This window comes from Myotis brandtii, unplaced genomic scaffold, assembly GCF_000412655.1.
Source record: "Myotis brandtii unplaced genomic scaffold, ASM41265v1 scaffold131, whole genome shotgun sequence".
Classification (NCBI taxonomy): domain Eukaryota; kingdom Metazoa; phylum Chordata; class Mammalia; order Chiroptera; family Vespertilionidae; genus Myotis; species Myotis brandtii.
In genome coordinates this window covers 5,657,641-5,676,402 of record NW_005354632.1, presented here as the reverse complement: position 1 = coordinate 5,676,402, position 18,762 = coordinate 5,657,641, and the positions used below count along the sequence as shown (strand labels likewise).

At 50.8% G+C, this 18,762-nt stretch overlaps 1 protein-coding gene across 1 annotated transcript in view; it reads right to left on the bottom strand.

Annotated features, from left to right (window-relative positions):
* Nucleotides 1-18,762, bottom strand: part of VAV3 (vav 3 guanine nucleotide exchange factor) — a 166,563-nt gene that overhangs the window by 66,894 nt on the left and 80,907 nt on the right. Inside the window, exons 17-19 of the mRNA XM_005860122.2 lie at nt 12,938-13,039; nt 12,528-12,628; nt 2,967-2,992 (exon numbers count right to left, since the gene is read on the bottom strand). Of these exons, the coding sequence (XP_005860184.1) occupies nt 2,967-2,992; nt 12,528-12,628; nt 12,938-13,039 (229 nt within the window). The remainder of the gene's footprint in view (nt 1-2,966; nt 2,993-12,527; nt 12,629-12,937; nt 13,040-18,762) is intronic.

The following is an 18,762-nucleotide window of genomic DNA, read 5'->3' as shown; positions in this document are numbered from 1 at the left end:
AGGCTGAGATTTATTGTACTTTAAAAGCACCTAAAAAGTATTTTGTTATGAAATATTGGGAAATGTTTAGCAGAGCATGTTTAAACACACTCCACTCCTCCTGCCTAAATTCTCAAAAGCCTGGCACCGAGCTGGAGTTGACCTTGTCGCCAGCAGGGACTGGTGGGCTCATGTAATGGGCGTCCCTGGAGCTCAAGTACAGCCCCAGGAGATCAGGAGGGTCCGCCTTCAGAGCCCTCTCCATCCCCTTTCATCTACCTGGGGGGAGAGAGGAGGGGAGGGACAACAACCGAGGATCTTACTTTTATTTCTTGGTGCATTACCTTTTACCTTGTCTCTCTCTAAAAGAAATATCTTAATCATCTAAGACTCTTCTTGCCTCTTTTGGGACACACCTAATTCTGTTGATTTTGCCAACAAAACAAGCACAGGTTCACTTGCCATAAGGAACTGGCTTTGGTTCCTCTCTCTGTTTTGAAGGCAGAAAGCCCTATGTGAAGGAACAGATTTAACGTAGGTGTGTATGAAGTAGGTATGCAACGATGACCTCGCTTCCTGGAGCCAGAGGTGGCCCCTGAAGGCCCATGCTAGAATGGGACGTGAGGTGCACGTCCCACCGGAGGCTAAGGAGACCCGTGGGCCTGTGGCTACTGAAAACTGGCCCACCTTGACAATGAGGTATAACATGAACAGTAAAAAGTGTAATCGTGGCTCTGGAAAAGGGGAACCACATAGGACTACAAACAGATACATGGAGAGAAAGGAGGGAAAGCAATAAACATTCCAGAGCTTACAGAGCCTTCATCGTTCAGTTCAGGGAAGATTCCTGAACATCATAGCAGCATCAGTCTTGGTGGGGAGGACGGAGTGAAAGACACTTCTTAACATCCGATTCTCCCTTAAATCGAGCTCAAGTTCCCGGATAAATCGGCCAGTATAAGAGCTTGCTATAATTACCCATCCAAAGTAGAGATTACTAGCAGATTCACACAGGAAATAAAAATTACACTTATTATATTCAAAAGTTAATAAGCAAGTCGCTGAAACACTGATGCTACATTTTTAAAAACTCAACGTGAAAATGAATTCCTTTCATGATAGGCGCATGTGTAACTTTTAAGAACACACATACACACACACACACACACACACACACACACACACAAATGCCCAGAGAAAACTGTTTAGCATCCTGTGAAAATTATGAACCACTTCTCATCTGCATACTTTCTTTCTTGGCATAACTTGAATCAAATCAAGTGAAATAATCTTCCCAGAGAAAGCAAAGTAATGTCTGTGTCCAACAGGATCGAGGCAGACTAGCCCTGAGATGAAGTCCAGGGTCTGCAAGGAAACCTGTGCCAATAACCTGCCACCAGCCTGCGAGGGAGAGAAGGGGGCGGCTCTCCAAGGTCTTCATTTTGTCTCTGGAACAATCCTCACAGTCCTGATGACAATCTCACCTGTCGGCTACACACTACAGGAAATTCCTCAGTAACTCATTTTACCCTAGAACAACCTGTGTGGCCTATGTCAAAGTCAGCATTATCTTGTTACACATTCCCTCGATCTAAAGTCTAAAATACAGTTAGCTCACACATTGAACAGGCACACCTGAATGTCCACGTCACACTCTTGTTATCTTGGATAAAAAAAAAAATGCGTGCTTTTGCAAAAGAAAAGCAGAAAATAACTTACCTCTTATTGACATCTTGCAGTACTTTTCGTTATTTTTACCAACTATATGAACACCAGCCTATTAAACGCATACTAATAAGACACCACTCTTAATGAGATGCAATTGTGTTAAAATAATTTGGCATGGGATGTTTTTGTCATTCTTTTATTCTGAAACTAGAGGTCTGGTGCACGAATTCGTGCATGGGTGGGGTCCCTCAGCCTGGCCGGCAATTGGGGCGATCAGGGCCGATCAGGGCTGGCAGGCTGGAGGTGGGGTGGGGAGGGACTGCAGGAGGTTGTCCGGCCATGGAAGGTTGTCTGTGGGAGCGCACTGACCACCAGGGGGAAGCTCCTGCATTAAGCGTCTGCCCCCTGGTGGTCAGTGCACGTCATAGTGACCGCTCAACTGGTCATAACAGTTGCTCAGGCTTTTATATATATAGATTCTCTGAAAATGGACTTCAGGTTCCCATCACATCAGACATAGTTTCTATTTTAATTTTCTTTGCTATGACATTATTTGGGGGAAGTCGGGTAAGAAATGTGTTACTTTGGGTTGAAGGCCAAGGCAGTGGTTGCCTGGAACTGGCCCTGTTTTTCATTATTTCTCCTTTTTTTAAATAGCTTTATTCCAAGGGGTGACAGGGACCACAGAGCACTAAGCCATTAGATGTGAGAGTGTATTAAACCAAAAGGAAACGGTTATCAGATCTTGGTTCGATCCATACGAATCACTTTGTGTTCCAATGTAACAGCACTAGACACACGAAGCACAGGCCTGGGTGGCCAATGTTGGAAGCTCAGTGCTAGTGAACCCCGGGCGGCAACAGGCTGCGTGACAGCGACAGGCCCCCCAGCCTCCTGGGAGGAGGCCACCCTTCCTTCTGTGCAGACAGGGCAAAGCTCCTCCTTCCAAGGAAATGCCTCCCGGGGCACTGCGTTTCCTAAACCTCCGGGTTTGTGGAATTCCGTAGCGGGGAATGCACCCCTCATTAATGCCACCGCATTGCATCTGAAATTTACCTGCACCAATAAGATGCTGACAGTTCCCGTTCACACACCAGGCTGAGGCTAAATATCCACATTTCCCTCCAGTGAGACCTCCCGCAGGTGACCGTGAAAACACCTCTGACTAAACCGTGTGTTTCATTCACACGCCCTTGCTTGCTCCCCCGTCTGTTTCCATCCACTTTCAGAGGCACATTGAACAGGCCGAAAGCTCACGCCCGTTAGCAAACAACCCCACCTGCAAACGTGATCTGAAAAGGTTGAAATGTTCCTCTTACCTCCGGTGCTTTGAGCGTCCCCGATTCTGAAAGAAACGTAAAGATGGGCATTGTCAGTGCAGGTTTCCGTTTGGTTAGCAGCCTCCGCTGGCTGGGTGCAGCCGGCCAGACGCCTCGGCTCTGCCGCCCGGCCTGGTACCTGCAATAACTTTCCAGGGTCCCTCAGGCTGGGCTGGGAATTGTTTTGCAACTCCGGTTCCCTGGCCCTATTGGCTGTCGGGAGAGTGACTCATGGTCCTGAATGACTTCTCGGTTATGCTTAACTTTTTCAACGGCTTGTGGAGCAATGTCAGTCCAACCGCAGAAAGCTCCTTGACACGGTGGCTTGCACTAAATTTATGTGCAAAGAGAAAGCTGGGTGGGAGCTTTCAACACACCAGGTTTTAAGAACCTCCACGCACCAAGTCACAGAGGCGCTATCCTATCTGCAAGCATCGCAGATCGAACACAGGACAATGCTGCATGTCATTCTTTTTGCATTAAGTGGCGACAACACTTATTTTTAATTTTGAGGGGGTGGGGAATACATTTTGATTTAAAGATGGAAATAAAAAGCAGCGGGTCGGATTCCAATCAGCGTTTCCTCTCCTCGGCAGGGGACCCGTCTATATATAAAACCATGACGTCCATTCCATTTCAGTTCCTGAAAATGACTAGCAGGTACGCAGGACCGGGAGCTTCAGGTGAGCGACGCGGCAGGAAAGCACAGGGCTGCCCTGTAATTAGCGGCTCCGGCTGCACAGGGAGGCCCATGGGGCTATTTTCGCTCCTTTCCCCACACCCAGGGGTGCCTGGGCAGGTTCTAACTTCTCCACTGTGAAGGGAAACACCTCGCCGTTCTCTCCTATGCCTGTACTTTCCCACCCAACACGATCCTCTAAAGAAGGACCGGAAAGAGAAAAAGAAACCAAGGGGGAAAAGTCAGCAGAAAGGGGGGAAGCCTAAATGCGAGCTCTGTGGGCCGAGGAGCCCCACCGAGCAGAGTTCAAGGGCGCCCCGACCTTCAGAGCCCGACTGGCGGCCACAGGTTGTGCACACAGAACGACCGCCTGGGGCAGGCAACAGGAGGTTGCTCTCGTTCTGTTTTCATCTGAAGGACTGACTGCTCCTGATTCATGGAAAGGAAAACCCATGGGCAAAAAGGCACCTTTCTGGGAAAAGCTGCGTCTGCGTTCCCTGATCCAATTTCCACCCCCATCACCTGGCTTCACAGGCCACTGTCAGGTGGGAGCTGCCTCTGCCCAGGGTTCCTGCACAGGAAGCGACTCCACTCCTGTCCTCCCTCTAGAAAGAGGCCGGCTGCAGGGGGGAGGCTGGGAGAGGCTGCTTTGGAGAGAGGGTCTGTGCACGCACCATCTGGCTGGATTCTGGGCCCAGACTAAGGACCCAGGCAAGGTGAACTGGGTTCCTCACAGGTCGTAATACCTGTCCCACTGGTTTGACCAAAAAGAGCCATCTGCCCAAATAGCTCTGAGCTACTTTCTCCTCCAATCAGAGAGGCAGAGCGAGCCAACAGGAGGGGAGTCCACGTCTGCCTTCCCTCGAGACTGAGCAGAGCTCGATGCTTCCAGATGACCTCTGACCTCTGACATCGCAAATCCCAGACCTCCTGGGTCCTGTTCCCACGGAAGGTGCCCCTTCATGTCCATCCCAGAGGAGCCTTTGTTTCTGGCTCTGCACGGAGGTGTTCTTGTGTCTGGGGAAGCAGGCCCTTTACAATGCGCTTTACATGTAACAGTAAACCCACTGCGCCCAGGAGGGCACCTGGGAGCCCCTCGGGAAGAGGGGACCGTGGCCTCCCGGGTGGCAGGTTGCTGTGCAGACACTGGCACCTCTTCACCCTGAAAGCGGGCCCCCAAAAAAGACCCTCGTGTACAGCTCTCTGCATCTTGATAGGGTTCGAGTGCCAGCTGGCCAGTCGCCTGCATGAGTGAGCCTCTCTCACAGAAGTCAAGAGGGTGTGAGGCCCGGCCGGCGTGGCTCAGTGGCTGAGCCTTCACCTATGAACCAGGAGGTCACAGTTTGATTGCCAATCAGGGCACATGCCCGGGTTCAGGGCTTGATCCCCAGTGTGGGGTGTGCAGGAGGCAGCTGGTCCATGATTCTCATCATTAATGTTTCTATCCTTCTCTCCCTTCCTCTCTTTGAAATTAAAAAAAGAAAAAATTAAAAATGAAGAAAAAGGGTGTGAGGTGCAGGCAGCCACAAGTGGGAACATGATGTTTCTATCTCTCGCTCCCTCTCCCTTCCTGTCTTTGATATTAAAAAAATAAAAAATGAAAAATGAAGAAAAAGGGTGTGAGGTGCAGGCAGCCTCAAGTGGGAACGGACTGGACTCGGGGAACCACCCCACTCACTGCTCCTCCTTCATCCTCCCGCTCCCTGCTGCCCCCACTTCGAGGATCCGCTTTCCTTATTCTCCTCATTGGATGCGCTAAGAACTGCTCTCCACAGGCCTCCCCGTGTAACCCACAGAGGAAAATGGAGAAGGGGCTTTGGGCTGGGTGCAACTCCAAGTCCAAGGCCAAGGCCCTGCGCTGGGGCTGACCCTGGCCCTCGCCACCACTCCCCGTCCTCACGGCCCCCACCCTCCCCTGCACTCTACCTCCTCCCGCCTCCCCAGAGAGAGGCTCACTCCCTCCCTGGCACTGGCGGAAGGCCGCTCACACTCTGACCTGCGCAGGCTGCACGATCACGTAAACAATGGCTCTTTGGAGTCAGACCTTACACTCATCATATTTCGTGGGAGGATCCTGTACATTTTCTGAGAACAGGGCCAAAGCCAACAGGTTGGAAGTAACGCTTAGAAGCTGTTCTGAGTTCAGAAATTCTCAGCCAGACCCCTTTACTGACACATTTCTAATTATTGAGCGGATTGACTCACTCACAGACAAAAGCTCCATCCTGACCACCATATCGATGCAACAGTGTGTTAACGTCGACTAAAATAACAGGGAGGAGAGAGGGGGGAACCCAAAGGCAGGCTGTTTTCCAGGTCAGAGTTCCTGCCGGCCGGGAAGCCAGGAAAGAACCTCCTGGGATGAGGCGCTATGGAGACGCTGCTCTGATTTCCAGCCTGCCAATCCGTCCTCCACCTCTTGCTTCACCCAAACTGCAACACGGGCGCCTAGATCCCTACACAACTCTGAGCCATGGTCCCACATCAGGACTAAGACACCGAGGGCTGATCACCATCGAATCCACTCGGACCTGCTGGGACGGCTGCTGGATGAGATCTGCAGACACAGTCCCCCTCTGTGTCTTTCTCCCGGGAACGGCCTTAGGATAATAAGTCAATTCTTCCACTTTGTCCAAAAGTCTTTAATCCTCAACGTGTCTTTCCCCTGCAGCCTACTTCTCGGGCTCCTATTGATCAAACTGTGAAACGTTCCTGCCCTTTCAAGCACCTTTCCAGGTGGTGACTCACGGGCCCGCGAGGGGCTCAGACCTCTCGTTCTTTCATCAGGTCCCAACTAGCTCGAGGTGGCTCAGAGCCGAGGTGCGGCTGAGGGCGGGGCGTGCAGGGCTCCAGCCTGCAGCCAGCCCGGGGCGCCACGGGCATGTGTGTGAGAGAAATGGTTTCCACCGAGGCTGTACACTCACGTCCCATGATTCATTTGCTTAAACAAAAATCCGGCCCTATTATATGTGTCCGTCCCCTACAAGTGGCTCCCGGGGCATGTATCACGATGCAATCTGCTTGGTCTTTTACCTGAAGTTCTATTTCTTACAACCAAGCACATCAATACTCAGTACAATCACTGGTCTCCAAAGGGGGCACAGACAAGTCGTTACTCGTGTAGCTTTGGACGGTGCCTTGTCATCATAGCTAAAGTAGGTCGTTTCTGTGAAACAGTAACGCGAGAAGACAGTGGGAACTGAACCAGATTGGGGGGAAGTTGTGTGGATACTATGCTCGCCACTCAGATCTACAGCAAAATCTTGGAAAACAAAACACTATAAGCAATACTTGGGGGGAGGCTTTGAGTTCAAGTCTTTTCCGGACTCTAAGAGGATCCAACCATGTAACAGATCCCAGTTCACTTGAATAATTACTACTGCATCATGCAACTGCCCAAACAGGCAAGTGGAAGGAATCATAGCAAGGCCTGAGTATAAAATTGCCTTGATTGATTAAAAAGGGGACTGACTTATGTGATAGGATTTAAGTAATACGAAGTAAAACCAAAGCCAGTTTTGGGTTATAGAATCGACAATCAAGCCTTGGTTCATAGAAAACTTAAAATACTTAATGGTGGTAGGCTGACATAAAATTCTATTCACATGGCTTCGGTCATGTTAAAATACTACAATACTCTCTATAAAAGAGCCACTTCGGATGCCAATTTGGGGGGTAGCAACCTTGCAGGGCTAAACCAATTGGCCACCAAGGCCACTCTCTCCAGTAGGAGTAGCTGCAGCCGGAGCAGTTTTTAAACAGACAAGCAAGTGGGGAGCACTTCGGTGAAATACAGAGCAGCTGAGGCTTGCGACCCACTCCCCGGGAAGGTGCCTTGAACTGGCATCGTCCCCTTTCTGTGTTTAAAGGGAGAGGGTGCAAAGCAAGCTGTATTGAGCAACGTCAGGGGGAGAGGGGACCCAAGGGTGTTTGATCAGATGCTACGGGAGGGGAAAAGCACAAACGTCCCCAGAGGTTGCAGTCCCGGCTCAGGCCCTCCCGGGGGGACACTGTGAGAAAGAAATGCCACTCGGGAATGACGCCATCTTGGCAGGGACTTGTTCGGAGACTCTCGTCCAAGGGAGGCCATACCTCGTCATTACTGAGCGGGAAGTGCTGGCACCACACCTCCGAGTCCCTGCGTGTTGATCGCTGAGGTTGCCATGGCGAGCGGGAGGAGTCCGCTCAAGTTCAGCGACAAAGAGGGTTGGATCGGACTGCCTGCTCTTTACACCCGTGCGAGTGTCCAGATGTGAAGACACAAACTAACCCCCCAACCTTCCAATCTGTTTCCAAGCTGCACAGTTGGTCTTACAAATAGCCAACATTTATCAAAAGACCTTTCCCATACTTCATGTGCACTTGAGCCCGTAATCTGTCGGAGTGGAATATTCATGAGAATGCATTACTTCCTTCACTCAGAAATGCGCGGCATTTTTTGCCAAGTGATTATTTCAAGGATGAATGAAGACGAGGTAAATTTAAGGGATACGGAGCATGAAGTATAAAGGGTTTCTGAGCCCTGGGAAGACAGCACCCAGAGAAGGCTTAACGTCCACAAGAAGAGGTGACTCAGCTACTTCAAATGCTTGAAGGTTGGCATTCAGCCACATCCAACATACAAGGATTGCGGTGGGGTGGAAACACTCCTATTGGGGGGAGAGGATCAACTACTGGGTCTTAGGCATTTTGACTTTGGACCTGGTACTAAGTGGGAGACACAAATGAGAAACACACTCCCTATCGGGAAGGACCATGCAATCTACTAGAGGAAATTAAAAGCGTCAGAGAGCAGGGCCCACCACACACAGGCCATGAGTTCCACCACAACGCCCAGCTGCCCTTGTCCTTCAGTTGAGATCACATGACCGGTTTTAATCAATGGACTGTGACCAAACTAAACGGCATTGCTCACTTCCAGTCCCTGGGTCTGAAGAGCAGCAACCCGACCAAACTAAACGGCATTGCTCACTTCCAGTCCCTGGATCTTAAGAGCAGCAACCCTGGATGGAGGCCGTGTGTTGAAGAGGCAGAGCCACAGGATGGAACTGGTTTGGATCCCGAGCCATTAACTAGAAGGGGGCTACCCCTGAGGGCCAGGGCCGCACCGTGTGTGTGAGAAATAAACGGGTACGTGTTAAAGCCATTGGGACTGGGGGCGTTTAGTTGCCACAACACAGCCGAACTTTGGCAAATACATAAAACCCACACAAAAACTAACGAGAGAACCATTTACATCAGACCAGCGTTGGGCAGTGGAGGAAGGTTAAATGATTGGCAGAGAGCGTGGGGAAGAGGAAGGAAAGGAAGAGTAAGATCTTGGAACCGGAGGGAGAAAAGAAAGTGTGTTTCAAGGAGAGGGAACAGGAAGAGCCAGGCAAGGATTCTAAAAATGGATTCACAGAGGTCTGAACGCCCCCTTTCCTGCTTTATAATAAATCCTGCAACCAAGCTGAGAGAGCGATGCTGCCCCTCAGTGGGGGGGCGGGGGGCTGAGTAAGTGACATTATCTATGATCTGTGGGTCCCCGACAGTCTAAGTTACCTTAAGGGGGGGGGGGGGGGGGGGCTGTGTAAGTGACATTATCTATGATCTGTGGGCCCCCGACAGTCTAAGTTACCTTATTTTCCTATGTGCATGACTCAGTTTCCTCATCTCAACACGAGAGGCCGAGGACTGAAGGTGTTTACATCGTCCAGCTCTGAGACAGCCCCTGAGAGCGGGCAGCATGACCCTCAGGGCTGCCTGCATTTCTCACCCTTCAACACATGTAAACCTACACACAGTTGGTAGCTACTAACTTACCCAATTCACAAGTGTTACTGCTTAAAAACACCTATTAGGACATCTCTCCCTTTCCCAGGGAAGACGCAGCACCTGCTTTTGCTGGGGTTACTCTCTGTGCCGTCACACGTGCGGCAGGTGTCAGCACAGCGAGTCCGCAGCCTCGCAGCACAGCCCAGGGCGCAGGATAAACTCAGGACCTGGCCCTCCCGGAGCGGAATCTGTGTTCTATTATTAAACAACTTAGACACGTTACTTATGTCCCTGTTCCTCAGTTTCTCGTCTGTAAGACAAGAAAAGCAATGAAACCAACTTCATGGGACCTTGGTAGGACTAAGTGAGTGGACAGTGGTAAAGTCCTTCAATAGTGCCTGACACTTCATACATATTTATTTTTTAAAAAGAAGGAAAGAAAGAAAGAAGAAAACTGTTAGTCCTGGCCTGCGTGGCTCAGTTACTGTCCCATGCACTGAGAAGTCACTGGTTCAATTCAGCTCAAGGCACATGCCGGAAGGAAGGAAGGAAGGAAGGGAAGAAAGGAAGGAAGGAAGAAAAAAAACTTTAGTCCTGGCCGGTGTGGCTCAGTTACTGTCCCATGCACTGAGAAGTCACTGGTTCAATTCAGGTCAAGGCACATACCGAGGTTGCGAGCTGGATCCCCAGTAGGGGAGGTGCAGGAGGCAGCCGACTGATGTTTCTATCTCTTTCTCTCTCCCTCTCCCTTCCTACTGACCTTTTTTTTAAAAAAACAAAAAAGTTAAAATGTTAGAAGTCCGTGAATGTCATTCTTGTGTCTCACTTCTAAGTTTGGTGCTCGCTCGTGTTTCTATCCACATTTGCTCCACATCCCAAAACAAGAAGGAAATTACAGAAGAAGCCCGTCCTTTAAAAAAATGACTTTCCAACACAGCCCCTTGGGTTCCCATCCTGAGCCCCCCTGTGCCGGGCTCTGCACTGAGCATCACGTTATCTTATCTGACCCCCGCAAGAACCCTCCAACTTCCATCTTACAGACGAACTCAGGAGACCTCGGAATGTTTAAGTAACTTCCGCGAACTCGTGTAACTAGGAAATAGCAGAGAGTTTCAAGAATCTCTGCTTGAGCCCTGGCCGGTTTGGCTCAGTGGATAGAGCGTTGGCCGGGGGACTGAAGGGTCCCAGGTTAGATTCCGGTCAAGGGCCCATGCCTGGATTGCAGGCTTGATCCTCAGTAGGGGGTGTGCAGGAGGCAGCCAATCAATGATTCTCTCTTCCTCTCTGAAATCAATAAAAATATATTTTAAAAAAGAAAGAATCTCTGCTTGACTCTCCACTACTCTCCCACACTGTATCCCATAGAACTGAAGAACCATGCCAACCAACCATGGGACCTCTTGACTCTCAACTACTCTCTTACTATTCCCTGTAGAATCGAAGAGCCACACCAACCAATTCAATCATGGAACCCCTTTATATTCCGCCCAGACTCAGCAAACAGGGCTGCAGAGCTTAGGAAATCACACCAGCCTCTATGGGTAAATAACATGTGAACTTCTCAAAGGCATGAAAAAATGGGGCCCGTGAAAATGAACAACAAAGTTTAAGTGATCAATTTTGTCAGGTAGACAAAGAATAGCGATAACACTATATACCATTTCTTCTGTATTTTACAACTTTGTAGACTGTTCTTTTTTTTAAGTATTTTTTATTGATTTCAGAGAGGAAGAGAGAGAGATAGAAACATCAATGATGAGAGAGAATCATTGATCGGCTGCCTCCTGCATGCCCCCTACTGGGGATCGAGCCCGAAACCCAGGCACACGTGCCCTGACCAGGGGTCAAACCCTGACCTCCTGGTTCATAGGTCAATGCTCAACCACTGAGCCACACTGGCCAGGTTGTAGTCTGTTCTTGACCTTCAGACATAGTAGTGGGTGCTAACCTTGTCGCCTTCACTTGACAGAGCTCGAGTGAGTTGCAGAAGCGCCCTGACCCAGCACAGACATTCTTTGTGTGCGCTGGCGCCACACACAGAGAGAGGCCCCGCAGGCATGGTGCAAGTGCTCAGCTAATGGCAGACTTTCCCCCAGCAGCTGCCCGTCTCCGGCACAGGGAGCGGCTCCTGGGGCCCTGTCCGTATGTCCGCTGAAGGAGCCAAGCGAGGAGCGTGCTGTGACCTCAGACCTCTAATAGGATTCACCCCTTTCCCCCATGGTCCGGTTTCTGAAGTCAGCCCTGAAACGAGCTATTATTCTCTTCCTCAGATTCTCTCTCCTCAGATTATCCAAAATAATTCAATGTCCACCTTTCCCTTTGGGAAAATCAAAGGTTGACATGGCTGCCTTTTGAGCTCAAGCTGTTCAAGATCCCTTTCTTCTCTTCAAAAAGTTTCACTGATTTTGAAAGGTCTTATTGATAAAACGCAGAGAGAGAAACTCAGGGGAACAGGACAAAGAGAAAGGAGAAGAAAGAGAAAGAATAAAGAGGCCAGGAAAGAAAGAGAAGAAAGAGAGAGCCCGGGAGGAGAGGCGAAAGGCTCCTGAGTGTGCGGTTGCCGACGGCTAGAGACGGGTCCGTGAAACAATCGTGGGGTGTTATTTTTAAAAACCAAGGGGGAAATATTTACACAAAATCCAAATAACATTGCTCTTTGTTCCATGCTGGGAAATGACAATGTATTCAATTCGTTCACTCATGAATTATTCTACGTGATGCTGACTGCTGGCGTTGTTAGCATTTCCGAGCTGAGTATTTAAGAGAATAAGGGAGGAATTCAGGAACTGAAGATAGAAATGAAAAATAATTTTTTGTTTTGTTTTTGTTACTCCACATGTCTGTTTGGGTGGTATGGATCCAACCTTAGTGAGATGAGGGGGTTGGGGTGAGTGAAATGGGTGACATGAAACCTCCCTAACTCCTCCAGAAATTGAACCCTCTGCCTGCCACGTGTGTAGAGAAGTCACATGACTTTCAACAATCCTCTAACCTGTGCTCATCAATGAGTGTCAAAGAAGAGATGCTACTATAAACACATCGCAGGAGTCAATGGGGCCTGAATTATGTTTAGCAAGTTCTGTGTCCCAGTTAGCAGCAGATTCACCCCAAGAGACATGACTTACCCACAGAATTAACTCGGCCACAGTTGTCGACTCTTCCCAGACATTCCTTGTGTGCCCTGGCGCCACACTTGAAGCATAAATAGCCCTGGTAAAAGGTTCCTCTGAAAGGTGAAGTGGGAGACAGGGGTGAGCAGGCGCTGAGCTCTGCCGTTACGCAGTCATTAGTGCGAGAAAGAAAAACGGGAACACAGTGCTGTGTGCGAAGCCCAGGCAGGGGACCTCCCGGGGCCTGGGGGACCCGTCCAGGTTCAAGGCCCAGGAGAGCTCTGTGGGGTCCACACCGTTAAGACAATATCCCCATGTTCCCCTCCCACCCCCCAGGAACCTTGGGCTGGGACGTCAGGGAAGCCTGCAACGCTCAGCAATGAGGCCGGCTCCCTTAGGCTGGACCCTGGCCGCGCGGAGCTCACCTGAGCAGCATCTGGCAGGCCTTGCAGGAGGTCACCCGGCTGAAGGTGTGCATCTTAAACTCGTGGAAATTGGAGTCGGCATGGTCTGGCCTTATGTTGGATCTGGAATAAGGGAAAGAAGGAACTTCCTAAAGAAAGGCTCCCAGGGAAGGAGCAGTCCAGTCATCGGAAACGTGAGTTCATCAACTTCCCATGGGGTGGAGATCTGATTCGAGCAAAAAGGCTCTTCCATATGCAACGTTTCTAAAAGCCAAGGGTGTGTTTTGCCTTAAAACGTGCACCGAAATCTCACTGTGTCAGAGCCAGCAGCCTGTGAGGAGTTAAGGAACCTGATCCTCCCTAGAATCGAGTGTTCCCAGAGAACTTTCCAGAATAGCCACGGAAGTCAACCTTTTGGGAAAACACAAAACTGGCTAGACAGTCATTTCTTGTCTCTGGCCACAGCTCTGAGCTATAAACTAGCTGGAGGGGGCGAGGGTGGGGAAGAGGGTCCCTCCACAGAGCCCACCTCTGCAGAGGCACATGGCTGCTGTGATGGTCTATAAAAGTGAATGAAATCATTTCACGAAACGTTTGAAACAAGGTACAAGGGAGGGAGGCAGCTAGTGCAGGCTTAACCAAACAAACAAACAAAACAAAAAACTTCCTCCTCAACAAACAATTCACTTTCCTTACAATCCAGGTAAAACTAAACAAAGAAATGCTATCATTTATGTTTTTTTAATATATTTTTATTGATTTCAGAGAGGAAAGGAGAGGGAGAGAGAGATAGAAACATCAATGATGACAGAGAACCATCGATCGGCTGCCTCCTGCACGCCCCACTGAGGATTGAGCCCACAACCCAGGCATGTGCCCTGACTGGGAATCGAACCGTGACCTCCTGGTTCATGAGTTGACACTCAATTACTGAGCCACACTGGCCAGGCTGTTTTATATTTTATGTACACATACACAAAAATACACTAAGCCTACTGCCAACTGACATTCTCAGTGCATTTTCTCTTTACGGACACGGTGACAACCACACACTCGTTTACAATCTAGGACACAGTTGCTTCTGTTAAGGCAAAGAAAATGGCAGGGCCAAGACCTCCAAGCCCGGTCTGTGCTTCCCACCGCCAAACCTCTAGCTCAAGGCAATTTCACCTTAATATCCTTCGACTTATGTGACTAGTAAGTCTGTTGAAACAGCTAAGTCTAGCCATGTCTAGAGGACTTTTTACATATCCGCAGTTTATCCAGGTCACAGACAAAAGCAGAAAAATTAGAAAAGGGTAAGTTAAATATGGATACGAAGCAGAGCTACACCTAGAGAGCCAAGACGATGCTCTCTGGGGTGTCTCAGCAATTTGTGGGGTTGCAGGGACAGTGTGAGACACGGATGAGCGGGGATGTCCCCTCTTCCAGACTCGCAGCTCTCAGCCACGTGGAACCTTGGCCTAAAGAAGCAGAGCGCAGGCGGGCAACCAGGCATCAGACTCCGAGGGGCCGGGAAGAGCCTTATGAAAAAATGAGCCAAGGCGATCGGAGCAGCAGGCAGGGGCAGAGGGGTCAGAGGTCAGCCCTCCACCCCGTGGGCTGAAGGGGAGCGTGCTACAAATGCAATCGAGCATCAGTGCCACCGGGGATTCCTCCACTCCGGCTCCAGACGACCTCTCTCTGTAGGAGACGACTCCCATGCATGCTGAGAAGCTGAGCCGTCTCCACAGAGGCATTCGGTGCTGCTGATGACACATCAGAGAAAAGACAGGGATCTGGAAACAAAGCTCTCTTCACATTGTTCAGAAAATACTGGATTCTTCTTTTAAAAATATGTTTTTCTCATTGATTTCAGAGAGGAAGGAAGAGAAGACAGAGAGACAGAAACATTAATGATGAGAGAGAATCGCTGATCGGTTGCCTGCTGCACGCCCCCTCCTGGGGATCGAGCCTGCAACCCGAGCATGTGCCCTGACCAGGGAATCGAACCGTGACCTCCTGGTTCATAGGTCGACGCTCAACCACTGAGCCACACCAGCCGGGCAACATTTGATTCTTGAGTCCATAAAGCTAAGCTTTGAAAGGCACATCTAACCCCGTTCCCTTAGCCAGGAAGGGCTGTTCGTTCTCTGTATGCATTAAAGTAAGAGTCATAGATGAATTGTCAAATAACAGCCACAGTCCTGGGAACTTGAAAAATTCATCAGCCTGGAGTTTCGGGCTCTAAGTAGGTCTCCTTCAGGCAGAAACTCGTGTCAATGGGTCCCAAAGAGGGAAGAACTGGATTCATTTTAGAAACCGGCCTGGGACCCAGTGGAACCCCTTTCTCTCGGGGTCAATTCAAGTTGACCTTGGACCATTTCTACTTAACACTTCTGCCCACTAACAATGAACAAGCTGACTTTTCAGAAGCCAAAAAGCTGAGAGGAGAATCGCACCGGGAGGTTAAGAAGGGAAGCCTGATAATAGAGAAAATAATCCTGAAAATGTCGCGAGGAGTGGCTGGCCTGGGGGAGATGAGACCGGAAGTGGTAGGTAGGACAGCAGGGGGCAACAGCTGAAATGCTTGAAAACGCTAACGGCACAGGGCTTTTAAAATTTAAAATCAAACGCTAGAGAGTGAGAGTTAACTCCCTGACCCCGGGCGGCTCCTGGGGCACAGCGGAATCTGCAAGCAGAGCTGAGGGCAGGAGGCCGAAATTCCACCTGGGCTGCAATCCCAGCTCCCGAACCGGCAGTGCGACCTCGGGCGGTGGGCCAGCAGCACCCAGGAATACTAATCAACGCCGACTCCTGCAGGGAGGGAGGCGTGAAAGCGCTTAGGACTCAGCCTGGCCCAGGCCTGGGGATCGATGAGGACCGGCTAGCATTTGGGAATTGCTGACTCCAAACCCACATGGCAACGATGTTGTCAGCCTCGTGCTCTGTGAGAGGCAAAGGGTCCCTTGGTAGCCTTGGGACTGAGTCCCCAAAGGACTCCCCTTAGGAAGGCTGCGACATGCTCAGGGTCCTTGTGCCCGGAGCCGTGTGTAATTATTTAAATGAAGCACAGCAAGAAATTCGGTCACTCGGGGGAGGACGTGTATGAAAAAGTCCCGGGAATTACACCAAGTCACATCAAGGGCCCACTGAAGGGAGGTGTCAACGCGCATGGTCGACAGCCGGTGGGGATGCAAACACTGAGGACAGGCTCAGTGGGTGCGCGTCGACCTGGGAACCAGGACTTCCATTCCCGGTCAGGGCACATGCCTGGGTTGGAGGCAGCCGATCAATGACTCTCTCTCTCTCTCATCACTGAGCTGAGACAGGGGCTCCAGCAAACCCAGAGCACTGCTGCTGGGGCTGCCGGCGGGTGGCGGTGCTGTGCCTTCTCCCTCCTCTTCCTCGTCTTCTCCATCAGGAGGTCTGATTGGATCTTCCCACATATATACATAAGCGTCTGTGGAAGCTGTAACTTCTGTCTCTTAGAATGGGGGGGAGGGGGAGAGAGGAGGGGGGCAGCATACTTCTTCTGTAAGCGCCCAGAGTCCACAGACCCTGGGGTCTGTGTCAGCCTCAGTTCTCTCACGGTAGTGATGACACAGACAGAGGTAGTACATACATGTGTCCCATCACGAGGGGTGGGCCAGCCGTGTTTGACCCGTGAGTCATGTTAGCGGATCCCCATCTTACAGCCCGAGGAAGGTGCCTTCGGCCTGGGGAACAGAGGGAGGTGGTGCTGCCCTCCACGGTCTCAGCGGGGTGGCCCTTCGCAGAGGGATTTATTTTATTATTTCTTTAGCGGCACTAACTCCTGGGGAGGCCATCAGGAGGCTTCAGCTGCAGAAAGCTCCCATCTCCACGGAAACCAGACCTGGAAACCAGACCCGGGCGGAGGAGCTGCCGTGGGCACGCTTCCTGCCGTCCAACTGAAGGGCACAAACACCTGCTCCCCGAGCAGGCTGCACCTCCCAGGGGCTGGTTTCACTGCGTGTTTTTAAAAAGTGTATTTTTATTGATTTCAGAGAGGAAGAGAGAGAGAGAGAGAGAGAGAGAGAGAGAGAGAGAGAGAGAAAGAGAGAGAGAGAGAGAAACATCAATGATGAGAGAAGCATCGATCAGCTGCCTCCTGCACGCCCCACATTGAGGCTCGAGCCTGAAACCCGGGCATGTGCCCTGACCGGGAATAGAAACGTGACCTCCTGGTTCATAGGTCGATGCCCAACCACTGAGCCAGGCCGGCCGATGAGAGAAGCATCGATCAGCTGCCTCCTGCACGCCCCACATTGAGGCTCGAGCCTGAAACCCGGGCATGTGCCCTGACCGGGAATAGAAACGTGACCTCCTGGTTCATAGGTCGATGCCCAACCACCGAGCCAGGCCAGCCAGGCTCATTAAGTTGTATTACGTGGTTACAGGAAAGGAATCAAGGCCGCCAGCGACAGCCCGGCCAGCTCTCCTGTATCCGCATCCCCACACCGCTCCGCGGTCAGTGACGGCTCCTCTTGCTCTTGAGACACCCCCTTCCCGGCAGTAACAACCTTCGTGCCTCTCATTTCATCTGAACGTGTCCTTCTGGAGACCTGGGAGGAGACGGGAGACGATGCTGGTGTCACGAATGGGCCTGAGCGTGGTGGGCCTTCCTGAAGGGCGCATGTGGGGCAACATTCTGACTGTGGCGGCACGTGCTTGGGCATTTCCGGGGTGTCCCAAGCCTGCCGTGGTCTGTTTGGACACTGGTTCGCCTTCTGGGCATAACTACTGAGGTACCATCCACAGAGCATCTCCGTGCTGGTTGCCCACACGCACGTTTGTGTCTTGGAGAGATGACTTGCTCTAAAAACCACCTTTCATTCTTTCTCCTTGAAAGGCTTTCGTTGCCAGCTTTCAGTCTGAAGGATTTGTTTTTGGGTATGAAATCCATGCGGACGCCATCCGTGGCCCTGGGCTGAGCTGAGTCTCGGGCTGCTGACCTGGTCGCATGAATCTCCCACGATGAGCCGGCCGCTCTCTCCCGAATCTCACGTATGGTTCGCGCAGGGAACTGAACCTGTGCTGGCAGCGCTGACAGAAGCAGGACACGGGACAGTGCTCAGAACATCTCAGCTGTCATTAGAGGGAGCCTTCGAGTCGCCGGTTTGATCCAGAAACATGCAAAAGCAAGCCATGCATGACAAAGCACTAGCAAATACGACCTAGTATCCTCGTTCTGTGGTCGCCTGGTGGGGCCCCACGCCTGTCCTTTCTCTCTGGGTTTAGGTGATGCTTATTTGACATTTCTCTGGCATCCCCAAGCATGCTCTTAAGGAGAGCGAAGTCACAGGCAGGAGGGAGAATGGCCACCTATCCGCTTCCATCAGCAAATCAGCATCGCTCTGGTGAAAACGAAGCGCAAATAAAATGGCTCCGCTGAATGAGTGTGGGTCTCTCCCAGCTTTTATACCAGAGCCTTTGATCTGTTGTTTTTTCCTTCTTTTTCTTTTTAATATATATTTTTATTGATTTCAGAGAGGAAGGGAGAGGGAGAAATAGGAGAGACAGAAACATCGGTGATGAGAATCATTGATCGGCTGCCTCCTACACGCCTACACTAGGAATGGAGCCCGCAACCTGGGCATGTGCCCTGACCAGGAATCGAACTGTGACCTCCTGGTTCATAGGTTGATGCTCAACCACTGAGCCACACCGGCCGGGCTTCATTATTCTTTAAGTCGCTCCTTGCCTCATCCTCTAAGAGAAGTGGCATTCAAGGACAGGAACCTCATATTTCTAAGCACAGTGCTACACTTTTGTTATTTGTCTCAGTAAATCTTCACAAAGCTTAGAAGGGGCCACACAGCTCCCAATGGGCTGGGGCGCCCCCC